We start from the raw sequence: 19,030 nt of genomic DNA, 5'->3' as shown, positions 1-19,030 counted from the left end.
GCTCTTAAAAGTAGCTCTAAGTAGCAGTATTACAACCTACCGCCCCCCCCCAGAAGTACGTCCTGTATGCGCCCCTGGTGTAATATAATGTAATAAATATTAACTTAATACCGGAGTTTAGTCTAAGTCACCCAAGCACAGAAAATACTATTTGTAGCTAATGAATAAGCACTTTTCTTTGGCATGAGAGACGCGAACTCGAATCTCGGTGGTTCTCATGTTGTTTGGGTACCCTAATGAATGTAAATAGACGATTCATATGGACTCACTGTCAGTATTAAAAGTATACTTAAAATTACAGAACAAGTACTTAGTACAGCTATCGAAATTAAGTATACTGAATTGTGTTTTAATAATACTGGTTTCTGTACAAATTGGTAACAAAAAATATCTTACCAAATCACATAACTTAATTTCCTCATTTGTCGTTCTTACTAGATTAATCAAGAAAACTTTACAAAAGAATACATGAACCATGCAAAGCATACCCTTCACCACCGGAAAGCTTTTGGATCAATTTAAGTCTATGAGAGAATCTACACTTGTTGAGTCGTATTTGCAATACCAACTCATTACTTCCCCGATTTGCGAGATAGTGAGAATAGCTTCTCATGCAAATAAATCAATGTCAGCCATTAATTAAGACTTTGTCCTACTTTAGAATATGGCTAAACATTAATGGAGGGTTTAATTAGATTTAGTGATGAACGTGTTAATCAAAAATCTTACGTACCAATAGCAATTTCCAGGTTAATGAAGTAGTATCATTTTCAGATCGTTAAGACAACAGAATTTCAATTCCTTTCCTATTATGAATATTTGTTAAGTGCTAACATACTTTTTTACAACCTTGCTCTGAATCAATTTTGACCAAATAAGAAAAGGTATAACTGCTCAAAATAAATAAATAAATAAATAAATAAGGAATACTCACGGCTAAATGGCAGAATGCTCATTTCTGGTCCTAAAGATACTAGGTTCGACCCCAGACCATATAAGTTTGTGGTGAATAACATCGTCTCAGTGGATTTTCCCGCAGTACTCCCGTTTCCTCCCACATTCTCAGCCCACCAATAGTTTAATAATAATTTAGTTTCATTAATAACCTGTCCTTTAGCCTAAAGGTTATAACGAGTAACATTATAATAAAATAGGAGAGTGTGGGACGTATAACTAGAACTTTTATTTCTCTTTAAAGGACCATATTTTGTCAACACCAATTCGCTTACACTATCCTATTTTTAAAATTGCTAACAACGCCTTGACAATATAAAAAGTCGAAACACCTTTCATTGGAAAAACGCCTTTCTGATTTGTGCAACGGCTTCATCTGTGGAAATAAAGCTATATTACTCTTTCCTAAGCTTTCTCACCTTCAATTTTCCATATTCATATTTCAAACAGAAGTAAATGTATTTCCCACCCTTTATCCGTTCTCCTGACTAAGAGACCACACGTAGCTACGCTACATAAATGGGAGAAAACCTAACGTCAGATAGAAAACTCAAAAAGATATTATTTCTTCTATTATCTAATGAAGCTTATGGATCAGATAGAAATGAAATATAGAAACAGAAAAAATGTAGTTAATTTAAATTAGCATGAAAAACCCGTGGATTGTCATAATACGGAAATATCTAGCAACTGGATTAATTACCTTTCTGTTGATTGTGGTTAATGTTTAGGTAATAAACCATTCAGTCTCTGTAAATTTGGATGTTCAGTAAATCACTATTTTGGTTAAGTAGCCAGTGAGTGAACAAAAGCACAGCAACATTTGAAGAAATTGCTTTGCAGCAAATAATAATAATAATAATAATAATAATAATAATAATAATAATAATAATAATAATAATAATAATAATAATAATAATAATAAGAAGAAGAAGAAGAAGAAGAAGAAGAAGAACAATGAAAGACCAAAAATGTGAAAATAACACCAGAAAAATATAGGATACCAGAGGGGTTCAAAGACGTTAAAAAATGCACTTGAAACAATTGAATTGAAGAAAAAATCGAAGAAAATGCAGAAGAGCGTAGTATTCGACACATGCAGAATTGTAAATACTACGTGCAAACCACAGAATAAAGGAAAACAGAAATGAAAAGTAATATACTAGGATGACGCTTGCTGTCCTATATTGCTTGCTTAGATAAGGAATGGAGAAAATACACAGTAATGATAATAACAAACATTTACTTCAAATTAAATTAGGCTACATGAAAATTTGTTTATACAAGAATAGGTGCAATAAGTTGTTTCATGAATACGTACACTGATAAATACAAAATTAACCGCTATTTTGTGTTTTTTCCTGCAATCGTAAGCTGTTGTGGTTTGGCATGTGTCAACAAAAACAACGAAATATTTTCAAAACAATTTTACTCCACTGTTTCCTTGAGTACGCAAGCAAATTAAACACATAATAACACAGCTTCATATAGCACATTTTAAGTAGATGATTTTCAATTGGTGTGTGGAATAATATAGAACTATTCAGACGCATATAGCGGAAGCTTCTTTTTTCCTTTGTAATGAAGAGAATAATAGAAGATACCGGTACTAGGAACAGACAACTTCAGTTTTAAGAACTGACGCAGTTTTGAATGTTTAAAGTTAATGATACATTTTAAAGGAGCAAACATATGCGTGTAAGAGAAATGTAATTAGTAATGTATTGTGATTTCAAATAGTCCTAAGTGTTTTAAGCACTTCGTTGCTAAGTAATTTTTAAAATATACTTGTCTCGATCTTTCACCGAAATCTCTCAAACTTTCAACAATCACAACAATTGAATGTCTGATTTAAAAAAAGCATGGATTAGGTATTTGGTTTAAACATTATCTTGTTCACTATTAAAAATAAAATAAAAAATATTATTTAATTATATGCATATAATCTGATTAAGACCAGTGGAAACTTACCGCTCGTATGTTGGTGACATCCGAAAGGCGAACAACTTCTTGCACCAATCTTGGAGGATGGTCGGCGAGGAACAGAGATTTACTCGTAAGGATGACATGTTTAAACGCCAGGCCTTCTCTTGGGGCTCTAACGACACACGCTTCATAATATCTGAAATTAGAAAAAAAAAATATTATCCTTAGAATTTTTAGTGATACTGTTATGATTTCACATCCTTAGTAGAAATTCCAAAGAGACGTGTAGCCTTGCTAAAACTACGGACTTCAGAGAGATTTCAAGAATTTTAGGAATGATCTTTAAAAAGTGCATCAAAAGATTGCGATCTCGGCCAATAACTAGCTTTTGGATCAGGGCCACAAAATTGCACATATTAATATATCAAAACTGTTGCGCTAGTTCTAAATATTTTTTGGTTTAATAGTTTTAAAGGCTTTTGGTAGAATTTAGAAATTAAATAACTTATATTTACGAGTTGTTATGGTCTGACGTCATAAAGGATAAGCGTGATGAAAATAATTTGTTCGAAATGATTTTAAATGTGTAGATATTTAAAAAAAAAACACGCAACAATTCGTGTGAAAGCACTTATTTTAATCATAAAGGAGTATATAATTATAAAGTTGGCACTGCAGTTGTTTGTTGACTTTCTAAGGAACTTTCTTTGTTAAAAATATTCGCTAAAAATGGTTCTTTTTGAAGAAAACCAAGATTATATATATATATATATATATATAATGTCGACGAAAAGATTAAAAATAAAGTGAAGGATTATTAATATCTATATTGAGCGTAGAAATTGGTAAAATTATGACAAAAGTGAATAAAAAAAAGTTTTGAAAGTGTTTTAAATCTAAATTCATAGTTTATTGATTTCGGTCGCCCAGTTTCCTCAAGGAACTTTATAGACACGTCACGATCTTGATCTAATACTGTCTTCCTCTTTCTTTCTTTCTTTCTTTCTCTCTCTCTCCTTCTTTCTTTCACTATTCTTCTCTCTCTCCCTCTCTCTCTCTCTCTCTCTCTCTCTCAGAGAAGTAACTCTTTGTCTGAAAATGACGTCAATTGATGTCAAACAGTCCTTGTGCAATAAAGAGTGACGTACCTGATACGTGCTGAATAACAATTTAACGACCTTTCGAAAAGTAAGAGATAAAAATGTGTTGAAGTAAAGTAAAGCAGCTACAAAGTTGAAATGTGTAATCTTGATAACATAAGAGGTTCCTGAATACCCATACGATTAGGTCTGTTTGCAGTTTTGATTTCAATTTCTAGTTTGTCTCTGTGCTCATTATCCCTCCAGACACAAATCTCTGATGTGAAAATAAATAAGCGACAATGAATAACATGATTGGAAAATCCTATCCACTAATGACTATCATGTACTTTTAATTCCAGATACACTAGCCTTCTCCGCTGGTTCAGCTGCTATGCGCGTGCCCGTTGTTCATGTGGTCCCGGGTTCAGGTTTACGTCTTACATAGTCTCGGTTCTCAAAAGAGGCCCTAAACTTGAATCAATCAATCAAATACAAAAGATCCTTTAAGACTGTGTTTTGTTGTGATAAGAGGTTCAATATCCTATTTATTTAGCACATGCTGCAATATTGTCACATGCAACTGCAATATCCCTGACTTTAGTTATGGAAGTTACGATTTTAGTTCATAATCATTTTTCTGATATAAGAAAATGACGACCACTCTGTTCTTCCCTGGCACGTCCGCAACCCACGAAGCAACGTTGAAGTTTGAGTTGCATAGCATCTGGTACATAAAGTGAAGAATACTTCAAGTGTTCTTTCATACAGAAATAAAATAGTGTGATATAAATGCTTTTATGTATCGTTCGTATCAAAATTAATCGCACTGCCATTAACTAATTGTACATCACATTTATTACATCTTGTAAATTTGTAAAACTTGTCGTGAGTGGAAATAACAAACTCACTCTATGGCCCTTGGAACCCGGAGGTTCAGTCCCACATTCAAAAAAGTTCTCCTCGACTTGTGTCCTTGCCAAATGGATCTAGTTTCTATATTGTATTTTTATTTGCACGAGACCCATCTTCATATTCTCCTCTATCTACGCTTAGGTATTCCTAGTAGTCATTTTCCGATCGGGTTTCCAGTTAAAATTTTGAAGTGTTCCTACTTTCTCACATTCTGGCTAAGTGACTTGCTCACTTGAGCCTCCTAGACTTAAAGACTCTAACGGTATTAGGTAGACCGTATGCATCACCCAGTTTCTCGTTATGAAGTTTTCGCCATTCCCCATTCTCCTCCGTCTTGGGTACGAATATTTGCCTCAATATTTTGTTTTCAAATACTTTCAGTCTGCGTTCTTCTCTCAAAGTAAGTGACCATTTTTCGCAATCATGCAGGATAACAGGCATAATATATATTTTGAGCTTCAAGTTCTTCGACAGAATTCGCGAAGTCAAAATAGATTGGACTGAATAATTACATTAATTTCTTGCTTTCAGTCGACATTTAATTTCTTCGAAGACATGGTTCTGGCCTGTTAATGTTAATCCTAGGTATTTGAAAGTGTCCGCTGTGTTGAAAGTATAAATTGATATTTTAATATCTGTAGTTTGCACTATTACGGTCACGACGAACTTCCACGCAGTTAGTTTTTTTTTCTGCGCTGACTTCTAAACTCATGTCCCTGCAGGAGTTTAATAAGACCTCAACGTTACCTTCTATCGTTCTTATATCATTCCCTATCAAATTTACATCATCATCAGCCATAACCTGTTGAATGCCATGTATAGAACAATATTTCATAATTTTCAAATACACTGAACATGTTTAATCACACAGTCTGAAGAAACCAAACGGTCAACATGAGACTGGAGTGCATGGTACCGGATTGGTTCCTGATGTAATCACAGACTTTATTAGCCTTCATTAAACGTTACCTTAAGTCACATATATCATTGTAATTATTCTCTTTCCTGTGCTGATTGAAATACGTCAAAACTACAAACAGTAACATAAACTCTACATTAGATTACTTATACCTTAGAAATTCAAAAGAGTAAGACGATTAACTTCATCTCTTCTAATTTTATAATTATTAATGGCTTTTATTCTGTCAAAATGTAAGTGCATTTACTTTTCATTTCATATACAGCTCATGTTAGCACATTAAAAACTAAAGTGTAGTCATCAATCCACATTTCTACTTTAATTGATATTCCTCAGAACTTGGATTTCTGGAGTCTAAAATTCATCATCGTTAATTAATTTCCGAATCATATTTTGACTAAATAGAAGTACAGATTGATTATGTACAGATAATAATATTGTAATGCAAATTTGGTATGAAAATTTGTTATTTTCATCAGGATCTAAATCTATATTTGTTTCAGATATAAATCTATTCATTCACTCAGTTTCAAATCCTAAAAACATTCAGGTCTAAGAATTTGAAAATTTAAACAGGTGTTCTCTTTTAAAACTAAATAGTGCTTTCTTTTAAAAAAATCCAGCATATATAGAGAAAAGATTGTAAATCTTGTCTCTCTCTTTACTAGATCTCCGAAACCATACGGCTTCAAAACTTGAAATTTAATACAAAGTTCCCCCTAAAACCTAAGTTGGGTGTAAGACAGAATTTTGAGAAACTCCATCTAAAGCTCTTTTAGTGAGGTGGGAAAACGAGAAGCATTTTCCATTATTATAGGATTGTGTTGAATCGCAGGAAACACGGGTAGGTAATTGGGTACGGAAATACAACATGAATGATGTTGCATAGAACAACTTTGGAGCAGGGAACGTTTATCTTGATTTTCCGTGACTCAGAAAGTAGGATCCTTTGAAATATTCGAGGTAACTGCGAAATTTAGTATCTCAGGCTGCTTCTTTTTTCTTCTTCAGAGAAAACAAATATTTTATTTACTTACACGAATTTAATATGGGTGAAGCATATAGTCAAAGTTTGGCATTACATCTTCTCTAGACTCATTGGAGATAATATTTCAATCACAGGGCGTGCCAATACTAAAATTATCTGGGAGCTTCTTCTTTCTTTTCATAAGTTATGAAAATATCATTCATTTTCATGAACTCAATATACATATCTTGCAAAACACGGGGAGTAAAAAACATTAATGCAACCAAACTCGAGTAAACAAACTGGTTTTAAGAAATTATTTATATGGTATTAGACGAAATCTAATGTTTTCCATTCCGACAAAAATCGATAGTGCTACGAGATGAATTTGGGAACGGTCACCAAAAGATGAATTTGTAAAAAATAAATTTTCTGGGATAGCAAGCACTTTTTCTTAACGATTTACATAAAATAGTATGAACCTACTATTTATGAGAGAAAAAAAGAAATATGGTATGAGTGTGAGTAAAGTCATTTAGGTCCAAACTCTGAAAGCTCATTTCGAAAACAGCTAATCATTTTATGACAGTTTAAACAGATTACAATAAAGCCACATTTTTCGAGTGGAGAAAAGTTATTTATTGCAATTTCGAGCTAGTAAACGTCAACTAAAAGCACATTTGGAAAAATGCGAGATATATAGCTGAATTGATAGTTTTATCTCGTGCAATCAGGTATTGAGATTGAGCCACAATAAAGGTTTGCGACACAACCCAAAAATTTGGGGCCCAAACCCGATTTCTGACTTCACCGCAGTTTTCAAGAAACTAAAAATTTCCCAACGCCACAACCTGTGTCCTAGAACTCCATATTTAATAGGCAAATAGAAGTAACCTGAGACCAAGACTTCAGGACCTCATTTCTGAGGCTTCAGGAACAGAGCTCGATTTCTGACACCATCGCTTTGTTCACAGGACCAGAACCTTCCCGACGCCACCACCCGTGTCCAGCAACTCTATGTTTAATAAGTGAATAATAGGACGCCGAGCCAAAAAAGAAACTTAGGACCCCATTTCTGGAGCTTCGAGGCTAGGGCCCGATTTCTGCCATCACCGCTGTGCAGATGACCCTGATATTTCTAACGTCACCACGCTCATCTAAAATCCTCATGCTTAATAGGTAAATAGAAAGGACCCGAGCCCAAATCTTCGGGACCTCTTTTTTTGAGCCTCAGGTCTCGGGTCCCACTTCGATGTGTTAGAGGAATTGAGACCTTTGGAACGCTACCACCTGCATTCAAAAGCTCTACGTTTAATAAGCGAATAGAGAGAATCCGAGCCCTAAACTTCAGGACTCCATTTCTGGGGCCTCGAGGCCTGAGTCCGGTTTCTGATGTCATCGTTGTGTTTAGAAGGCCCGGATATTTCCAACGCCACCATCCACGTTCACCAACTCCATGTCTAACACGGTTTCCCTACCGTAGGAGCATCGGCGCCATGCTCTTTCCCTGTAACCACAAATCCAAAGGACGTCAGGATCTAGGTTCAATTATTTGGACTTAGTCTCTGGAAGATAGTTTAGTTTTATGTGACTAGTAGTATAACATAGAATTCAAACCACATGAGGTTCTACTGGGCACCAGACCCACATCTACCTCACTTAGCCGAACGGATAAATCTTAATGAATAGAAAATTAATAATGATATGCGGTTATTAATAGTTAATTTCACTTGTGTGCTAGGGGTAAAGAAAAGTATAAGATGATACAACCGTATGTCAAAGAAGCCTAAATCAATTGTATTCGTGTTGTAAAGGTACTGTAACAAGACCAAATCCTCTATGCAGAAAGAACCTTGAAGCCGGTATTCGTCAATACCAGTGACACATGAAAATATTGCGGAAAATCGAACAAACTGCTGGAAAAGATAACATTTATTAATTCGTGAGTTGACGGTTCAGCTGCATCAAGATGTCACGAAATTGTAAACACGCACCTTGACATATAATATGCTCTTTCATTACCTTTGGCGTTCAGAATTTTGTGTATAACTATATAATGTCCACCATTATTTCAATTTCACTTAGTTCACTGCCAACGTGTGTTCGTTGCAGTTTATTTTGTTAGAAGACCTAAATTAAAAGAGTAATTACTGAACATGGTAGTATTGATAATCCTCAAGTTTCCAGAAATCATTTAGTTGAAAACACGAAGGGTAATTAGGATGCTGAAGAATCATTAAAGAAACTCATTCGGGTGCTATTACCGTTCAAAAAGAGATTAATATTAATGAAGGCAAGAACATTTTTATATTAACCAATAATAACGAAATGATAATAATATCATTATTATTATACAATTGTTACTTGTATTATTGTGTAAGAATAATCAACTAACTCTATGGCTTAAGATACCAAGAGGTTAATCGTTTCAGAAACAACAGAACACAATTAGAATCGAATTCTGTACGAAGCTAATCTACTGAGGATTGTAGTTTCTCTCCTTTCCTCACGATCCCCATTCATGTTATCATTATGTATACATATATGATAAGGTCATTTTCCAACAATCTTTTTCAATTGAAACTCCACGCACCAGAAACATATTATCATGCAAATTACATGTCCCACACATTGTAGATATCTTGTTCTAATTTCCGTTGATGAATACTGATGAAGTCCGTGGTTCAAGAGTGATGAAGTCACAAAGACAATCACTTTCATTTATGTATATATATATATATATATATATATATATATATATATATATATATATATATATATATATCCCTCTCACCCTTCTCTAAGTTGCACGGTCAAAGTAAAATAATAAATACAGTAACCTTCCAGGACCGAACTTCATTTATGTTAAAAATTTGGTGAGATCGGTAGGATGGTTCAAGAGATTAAGTGTCAAACATAGTCACTTTCAATTTTATAATATACATACAAAATATTATGGTGTGTAAATCTTTGGCTCACTAGTTATGAAAGATCAAAGCTGGGGTTGGGACTTAGTCAAATTTTTACAAACTGGTTTCTTAATTGCTATTTAGAGCAAAAATACTTAGAGCAAATATGAGTTTAGACATAGAAAAGTAAATTCTGAGATACTTCATTAGCTATAGTGTAAAGCAGTGTGTACTTATAATAAAGATTTGCTGTTAAAAAGTTCTATATTTTTCCCCTACAGAAGAAACATTAATTTCATATAGACTATGCGTTCATTTTTCCCCAAGAAACATCATGAAATTGAAAGCTGAAAATGTGGCGTCCCAAATCTTCCAGATACTTTTCCGTTAAAGAATTGAATTGTTTACAGTATATTTCCGGGTTTAGAGAATATACTGAACTTTTATGATAAAATATCAGTCCATTGAAAATTTCAGATTATCAACACGAACATTTTGGCATTTTTCAAAGTATAAAAAATCTCGAGTACTGTAATTTTTTTTCATTAAATAGCCTTCGTCGTGCACTCAATCCAAACCAAGTTGTTAGTTTTAATATAGATACTAACTTAAATGGTCGAGCTTCACACGGAAAAGAGAATAAGATGTATGGGATATATTACACATATTTATATAAATTATTTATAGTTTAGGAGTATTTTTTGAAAAACTAAATTCCATTGGAGTTGCACAAAGCTCTCACAAATCATCCCTTACAACTTTACATAACGTTAAGACAGTGTCTAATACTAGACTGAAGTCCGATGAGAATGTTTGTACAAAATTTCAATTTCCTAGATTTTAAAGATTTCAAGGACTGATGAAACGTTACAAAAAAGTTTAATTCCAACTCCTTTTCCCTCCGTAGAAATGGCATTCGCAAAACCCCGTCCTAACCATCTAAACTGAAAAAAAATCCGTTATCCGGACATCTGTATATTGTACAAATATATGGAATAGATAAATTTACTACGGAAATCTGTATGGAGCATACGTTATCCATATGCTACATGCGTACTGCCTTTTCCCCGCTTAGATGTTATATATCGCGGCTGCAGGATGTCTGACATCTAACAGTCTTCCGTATATTACATACGTCCATCTGTATGCGAAATCCTTTCCACTTATATACAGTTCTTTCTTTCATGCGGAAAGTACGTATAGATGGAACACTTATACGGAAAGTATTATAAGTTCTTTCTTTCATGCGGAAAGTACGTATAGATGGAACACTTATATGGAAAGTATTATAAGTTCTTTCTTTCATGCGGAAAGTACGTATAGATGGAACACTTATATGGAAAGTATTATAAGTTCTTTTATTCATGCGGAAAGTACGTATAGATGGAACACTTATACGGAAAGTATTATAAAACATACGTTTTTAGTTATATCTTTGCTGAAAAATGTCACATATAGTCGTACGTTAAGTCCAAAATTACAGGATTTATTCGTGTAACCTAGGTTTCTATGTACGCCACATACCTTTTATTTTTTATGTAAATCGTATTGTGCTGTAATTTACTTCTCTTGCAGGCAAGACAGTATGGTGGGGACAGCCTATACTGTGAAGGTTATATCAATAATAATCTGTGCAGCCGCCAACCTCACAGGATTTAAAGTTCGGTTGTGTTTCAAATCCTAGGTAGCTCCTATCCTTTACAACCTTGGTGTTACACAAGGAAGAAAATAGAAAAACTGAAAACTCAGACAAATTTGATCCACAGACTAACACTTGAGAAGAATGCATGTGCAACATTTCAAGTTATACACTTAAAAGTTTCGAAGATCTAGTAAACGGCAATAAAGGGTTCAAGCCCCCCTTTTTCCTCTTTAGGTATTGACTTTCGCAAAACCTTATCTTTTCTACAGCGTAGGGTTTAAGAAAATGCTTTTATAAATATAAAATTCTTACGCTAACACTTTTCGAGATTTAATGGAGGGTTAATCAGTGGACATACTCTTTCACATGTATACTGTACATACTAGTTTCAACAATTCTCAATTTTCATCTCAGTTTAATGGCCTCAATGAAAATAACTACTTGCAGTCTCCAGTCACTAATATTATGGTTGATTTCGAGTAACAGTTATTTGGTCTAGGAATTAATTCGTGCGGTTGGTACGCACACATTGAAGCTGTAGTACAAACACAAAATACATAAATACCTTAAGAAAAATATTGTCCATCGCTAGCCACCACTTTCGCCCATCTGTCAGGCAATGTACGGATTCCGTGGCGAAAGAAGTCCTCATCCTTGGAAGCGATCCAGTCAGAGACCCATGTTTCGATATCTTCTGAAGAAGTAAACCGCTGTCCAATCAAATCGTTGTTCATGCAATCGAACAAGTAGTAGTCCGAAGGAGCTATGTCTGGTGAATACGGCGGGTGGGGTAAAACTTCCCATCCGACATTTTCTAAATAGGTTTTGACCGGTTTTGCGACATGTGGGCGAGCGTTATCATGTTGAACAATAAGTTTATCATGTCTGTTCTCCCATTCTGGTCGTGTTCTGGCCAGAGCTTGCTTCAAACGCATTAATTGTCGTCGATAACGTCCTCCATTCATAGTTTCACCCGGTTGCAGCAGCTCATAGTACACCACACCTTTCATATCCCACCATATGCACAGCATAACCTTTGCACAGTGAATATATCGTTTTGGTTGTGATGTACCTGGTTCACCTGGTTTCACCCAGGCCTTTTTTCGCTTAGGGTTCTCGTAATGGATCCACTTCTCATCACCCGTAATAATTCGATGCAGAAACCCCTTTCTGCTCTGTCGTTGAAGCAGCAATTCGCAAATGGTTTTTCGTCTTTCAACGTCTCTGTCTTTCAATTCATGTGGAACCCAATGTGACATCTTTTGAATCATTCCCATGGCTTTCAAGCGTTTGGAGACTGTTGTTTGATCAACGCCTAATGCTGCTGCAAGTTGTTCCTGCGTTTGACACGAATCCTGCTCGAGCAATGCTGTCAATTCTTCGTCAATGCTGTATTCAAAGATATAACGTGTTCCTCGAACGCTGAATACATAATAAAAAGCCATTAGGCCTACTTGCTATCCCTTACTGTTTTTCTTCCATGACGATAACTGTTGAAATTGTTAATTTCAACCACTTCCGCTTAGAATATAAGGTTAACAAAGGAGATGGAGCATGTTCTTAGGAAGCTGAATCGATTTTTAAAAAATCATGCACCTTTATGTCTCTTACTGTTTTTGCTCTGTGGAAATCAGTATTGAAAATGAAAGTAGCAGTAAATTTCAATTACTTCCTTTTTCGATAAAGTGTTGCGAGTTGTGACGGTATGTTCTCTTGAGACCCTGAATGGATTGAAGAAAACAGTTTGTCGCCATCTATTGGAATTTTAGTTCTATTGTGATAAATGCTGAAACAAGAAATGATTAATTTGAACCACATCCGGTTTGAAAAGAGGGTTAAAGGAGAAGATGAAATCTACTGTTGGCAAGTTGAATCGATTGCGAAATAAAAACATGTATTGATATTTCTTACTGCTTTACCTCTATGAAAATCTGTATAAATATCGGAAGTAGAATTAAATTTCATCCATTTCCGGTTTTGGTGGAATGTTTGGGGTTGTGATTATTATTATTATTATTATTATTATTATTTTTTAGATCCTGAATCGATTGTAGGAAGCCGCTTCTAGCTACCTGTTACTGTTTTTGGTCTATGGCGATAAATGTTGAAACCTGAAACAGTTTATTTAAACCACTTCCAGTTCAGTAGAATGTTAACGAATAAAATGAATAAGTTTTTGGGGATGCTGAATAGATTACAAGAAGCCGCAATTTGATATCTCCTACCGTTTTTGCTTTCATACCTACGAACGAAAAAAGACGTTCTATAAGACTTCCGACACTTATGCATAGCATAGTTTGAAAGTCTAAAATTCGGTTTCGTTGCAGAGTTATTATCATATGGAGCAACGTGAGGGTTAAAGTCACCGTTACTCGTTAAGATGTTAATGGATTTACTCCTTTAACAAATTCGGCCGGGATAATTACTCGTTATTTATTCCATAAACAGAATTCAAAAAGTTGCTTTCGAAGCAACGGACCAGTTAACGCCTCCTTTAGAAATTTGAATATTAAAGGATTTACTTCATTAGCAAGCTAGACTGAGATATTTGCCCTAGCTATCCATTTTTAAACAAACAGAACTCAAAAATCTGGCTTTGTTAGAGAGTTACGGTGTCGAGTATCGGATCGGTTAACGTCATCTTTACCCGTGAATATCTTAATGGAACGACCCCGTTAACAAACCCTCCACTGACAAAATCGCTCTATCTCTCAATTGAGAAAAAAAGTATCTGAATCGAAAAACCCGTTTTCCTTCAAAGATTATCGTGTAGAGTAACACCACCGTTAAAGTCGCCATTGCGCGTGGATTATCGTGCGGATTTAAAGTCAGCATTGTTCGCTAACATGTTAATGGATTGAGTGCATTAACGAAGTAGCAATACAGAATATCCGTAGCTATTTATTTCCCAAAAAATAAAATACTTTTGAACAGTTATCGTGTGGAGTAACGGCCGGACAGACGGATGGACTTACTAACAACACAATGTTAATAAGTACTACGTGCGTTATTATAATAATATTAAACTTTGGTAATACCATTAAAGAGAATCATCTGAAATTTCAATGTATGGGATACAGATAACTATCGTTAAAGTAATCTTTAACCGTTAAGATGTTAATGAATTCATTCCATTAAAGAAATCGGCCCCGAAATGATTGCCGTAGCAATCTATAGTTAAACACAGAATCCAAAAATTCGTTTAGGGAACATGTATAGGATAAAGATATTCGCATATATAGTCACCGTTATTCGTTAATAGGATTACAACTTGACTCTAATTACGAACTCAGACAAGCTAATCGCTTTGACTATATACATATTGCAAAAAACAGAACTAAAAAAATATTTTACATATGTAAGATATGTGATATAAATAGTCACCGTTAAATCTTCTGCTACGATGTTAACGGATTAACATCAATTTAGAATTTGACAAGATAATCTTTCTAGCTATCTATTGCAAAAAAAAATAAATAAATAAATAAAAAATAAAATAAAAAAAATAAAATAAAATAAATGAAAAATTGCTTACATGTATGGGATAGATAGTAGTCATCAAAGGCTTTGTTACTCGTTAAGATATATTGTCTTTAGCTATCTACTACAAGAAGCAGAATTCAAAAAAATTCCTTACGTTTGTGGGATATGAGCTGTAAATAGCTACTGGTTAAGTCACAGTTATGGGTTAAGATTTTAACGGATTGATTCGATTTGCAAACTTCGTTCATGTAACTTTTCTAGCTATATATTGCAAAAAAAAAAAAAAAAAAAAAAAAAAAAAAACAATTAAAAAATCACATTAGTTCAAAACTTATCATGAGGAGTAGCGGACGTACGCACGGATGGACGTACACTCATATCCAAAACGGTTGTCGCATATCTATAACTGTCTTCTTGTAAGAATATAATTTGACCATGATTCTTCAGGAAACTATTAATACTGATACTTTGTGTATAATCGGGAAATGTATCTTCGTGGTAAATTTCATAGGAAAAGAATTATAAATACGAAAATTAGAATGAGTAAAACAAAATGTTGCTAAATGGACAAGAAAGTTTTATCTTCGTTTTATTGTTCTTATTTTCTGCCCTTTTGTCATGAAATTTACCTCATACATGTCTTTGCTGATTACATACATACTTACATTATAAGAAATACTGGGCGAATTCGTTATCATATTATATTCCTACAAAAACATATTTGTAGACATGCGGCAATAATTTTGGACATAAGTGTACTTACAATAATATTATGTGATCCATTTGTATCATATAACAATAGACACTAGACACTGGTAAAGACAGCAGAGAGAATCATGCGAAACATAAGTACGGGATATGAGTAACCACCATTGGCGTCACCATTACAAATTAAGATGTTAATAGATTGATTTAATTAACGAACTTAGTCGAGGTAATTACTCTAGTTATCTGTTACGAAAATCAGAATTAAAAATGTGTAGAATATATCGTCCCTCTCGAGACAAAAGGGCGTATCTCATTTTCTTAACTTTTCCAGGAGAGAACTTTGAACCCTTTTCTCGGTATTTATTCTATCGTCTTGTTTTAAAATTTAGTTTCCTTTCCTTCGTTTCAGGCATAGAACTTACGAAATTAAATTGAATGTTAACAGAACACGATAGAATAAATTATGATAAGATCTTTAAATTTATCTCCTAGAAAACTTGAAAAAAAATGATATACACTCCTTTGTCTCGAGAGGGACACCGTTAAACTGACCGTTACAATGTTTATGGTTTAATTCCATTAACAAACTCGATCGAGGTAGTTGCTCTAGCCAAGTGCTACAAAAACAGAATTTAAAACATCGCTTACATGCATGGGATATGAGCTATAGGTAACTACCTTTAAAGTCATCGTTATCCATTAATACGTTAACGGATTGGCTGTTAACCGAACTTGTCCGAGATAACTGCTCTAGTAAAGTATTGAAAAAAACAGAATTTCAAACTGTGTTTATTTGTTTGAGATGTGTAATATAGATAGCCATCGTTCCAGTTGCCGTTACCCGACGAGATTAACGGATTAACTACATTAGCGACCTCAGGCGAGGTAATTGCCCTAGGTATATCTAAAAAAAAAACAGATTCAAAAAATTTGCTTATTTGTCTGGGATATTGGCTATAGATAGCAACCGTTAAAGTCACCGTTATCCATTAATACGTTAACGGGCTGACTCCACTAACAAACGCAGCCGAGATAGATGCTGTAGCTGATATTTTTGGTTATCTACTACAAGAAAGCGTAATTCAAAAATTTGCTTACATTTATGGAGTATATGATATAGATAGCCACCGTTAAAGTTACCGTTACCCGGTAAGTTTTGAACGGGTTGACTCCATTAAGAAACTCGGACAAGGTAATCACTCCAGTTATCTATTCCAAAACAAGTATTTTAGGAACGATCAATAATGGATTAAAAGATTGCAATCTTGTCTAAGAATTTTAGGAATGATCCAAAAAAATGCACCGAAAGATTGTGATCTTGGATCAGGGGAATAATTGGTTTTTGGATCGGGGGCCACATAAGTTTTGAACGGCCTAAAAATCAAGTTTTCGTATTTTCTGCGGAATAAGCACATCATACTGAGTTAAGAGATAATTTGGGTTTGGTTACACTACATGTAGTTCTCCAGATAAAAGGCCTACAAGAAAATTTTGATTGAAATATATTGGATCTTTTGATTTTTTTTTAATAGAAACTTCTCATCCGCTCAATAATTATCGTGAGGAACAACGGATGTACTAAGAACATAATCTTATAAGTTTTACTGCTTGATCTTAATGAAATATTGGCTGAAAATTCTTTTCTGGATTGAGAATCATCACTACTCGTACTAGAAACCGCCAAGGAATGAACACAAACAACGAAATGAAGAACAAAAAGAAAGTTACATTAAGATAAAAAGCCTATTTAATTCTTCAAATAGAAACAAAAAAGTGTATCTATACTATTCCGAAGTCATTTGCTTAGCTTTTGTTTCTGCTGGGTAGATTACATTTAGAAATTAATTCTTTTAATTTCAGTACTATAGGCAACTTCATTATGAGTATGGTAAATATAAATTTGAAATTGGCTTTTGAAGTTATGTGTTTATAAGGAGAGATTTTAACCTATTTTTATCCAAATAATAATGCTCCTTAACAAAACATACTCTAGCAGACAGTACGTATCTATTTCTGAAGAAAATGTTGCAGAACTGCACTACCAAAGTTCTATCCCAATATTCAATTACCGAATATTAGGTGAGACTACACAATGAAGAACTGTTAGGCAGCCGTGCTATCCGCGGTACGAAATCATCATAGTGGAAGTGGAGGAAGGGACACAGAAATGTAAAAATAAATAAACCCTGGGATAGAAAGGTCATATATTTGAACATGCATAACCAATAAACTGTGTGGTATTAGGAATACTGTTAATCACTATTTCTCCCATTAAGTACATATGAAATACATGTTAATTAAATATAAATTACTGTAAATAATTGGAAAACTTCTGACAATAGCGTCACTTTGTTCTCTCCCAGTAAACTATTAGTGGTGACATTTTATTCCAAAAAAATATTAAGTACAGGAAGCATTTCCTAGGATATATATCCCCAAAGTATGGTTCTATTGTAGACACTAGACCGAAAGAGCAAGACCTATGTTTTCCCTCTGGTTTAGGAGTAGATGTATAAGAAGAACTGGTAATTAATTAATTAAGTAAAATGTACAACGAGATTAGAATTAGAAATACGACGTGTACGAGAAATGAGTAATAATGGCTATGTGACTTAGATATTTAATTGCACATATCGCTATATATTCTTTCGACATGAGACTCTCAAATATTTCTGAACATAACTAAAATTCATATATTTATCAAAAGAAATAGTAAAGTAAAAGTGTAAAAGAACCAGGATAGTGGTAGAAATGTTTGATAAAAGATTGCCCACTGAAACAAATGAAAATTTTAACGCAAGTTCACGTTCATGTTATGAGAATGATATATAAATTACCTTCCAGAAGTTAAAAGAAAAACTGATTTGTAGAAACATAAGAGAAGTTGTCTATTTCTGCGATAATAAATTATCGACTGACTCCATTCTGTTACGATAAGAGATCATTACTGTAGATGTGTGTCAAACACGCTGAAAAGATTAACAGAAAATGAAACATTTACATAGACAAGAATCAACAAGAAACACGAAAACATTTCTTGCGCTCATAGTTGCGTTTAATGAATATTCAAATATTTCTGTCAGAAAATGCTGCGTGAAGACATAAGATGAAAACCAACATAAAATGACACATAAAGCACGATATATATTTAGTATACAGGTAAAAATAATTATTACACTTACCTGATGTCATCATACACTTCACTCGGCAAACTTCTTTTCAAAAAACTTTCAAGTTTGCTGTTTCTCTTGTACCACGTTTCTTCATTTCGGTTTGCCATGGTCTATAAAGCCGAAATTTGAGATGTCATGCACCAAAAGCATCACACGAATGCCAGAAAGCCTATTGTTGATATCGTTTTAGAAGCGTTAACTTTCAGATAAACGCATCTCTCCTTGTATTTTCTGTTCGTAACGCGAGAAACCTCCGCATTGAAAATATTCCTGTCTACCTTGTGGCAAAGAAGTTTGCCTACTGCTGGGAACTCGATGCTACAACACATATTGAAAGCGAAAGAGTAACACGCAA

General features: G+C 34.1%; 1 protein-coding gene across 1 annotated transcript in view; it reads right to left on the bottom strand.

Moving 5' to 3' along the window:
- Positions 1 to 18,782, bottom strand: part of LOC145687228 (uncharacterized protein C12orf56-like) — a 213,224-nt gene extending 194,442 nt beyond the window's left edge. Inside the window, exons 1-2 of the mRNA XM_081760699.1 lie at positions 18,685 to 18,782; positions 2,926 to 3,076 (exon numbers count right to left, since the gene is read on the bottom strand). Of these exons, the coding sequence (XP_081616825.1) occupies positions 2,926 to 3,076; positions 18,685 to 18,782 (249 nt within the window). The remainder of the gene's footprint in view (positions 1 to 2,925; positions 3,077 to 18,684) is intronic.
- Positions 18,783 to 19,030: the final 248 nt, after the last annotated feature.

The sequence above is a fragment of the Thermobia domestica genome, chromosome 6 (genome assembly GCF_964235325.1).
Source record: "Thermobia domestica chromosome 6, izTheDome1.hap1.1, whole genome shotgun sequence".
Taxonomy (NCBI): Eukaryota; Metazoa; Arthropoda; class Insecta; order Zygentoma; family Lepismatidae; genus Thermobia; species Thermobia domestica.
The sequence above is the reverse complement of the archived record's forward strand: the minus strand, read 5'-3'. Positions and strand labels throughout refer to the sequence as shown.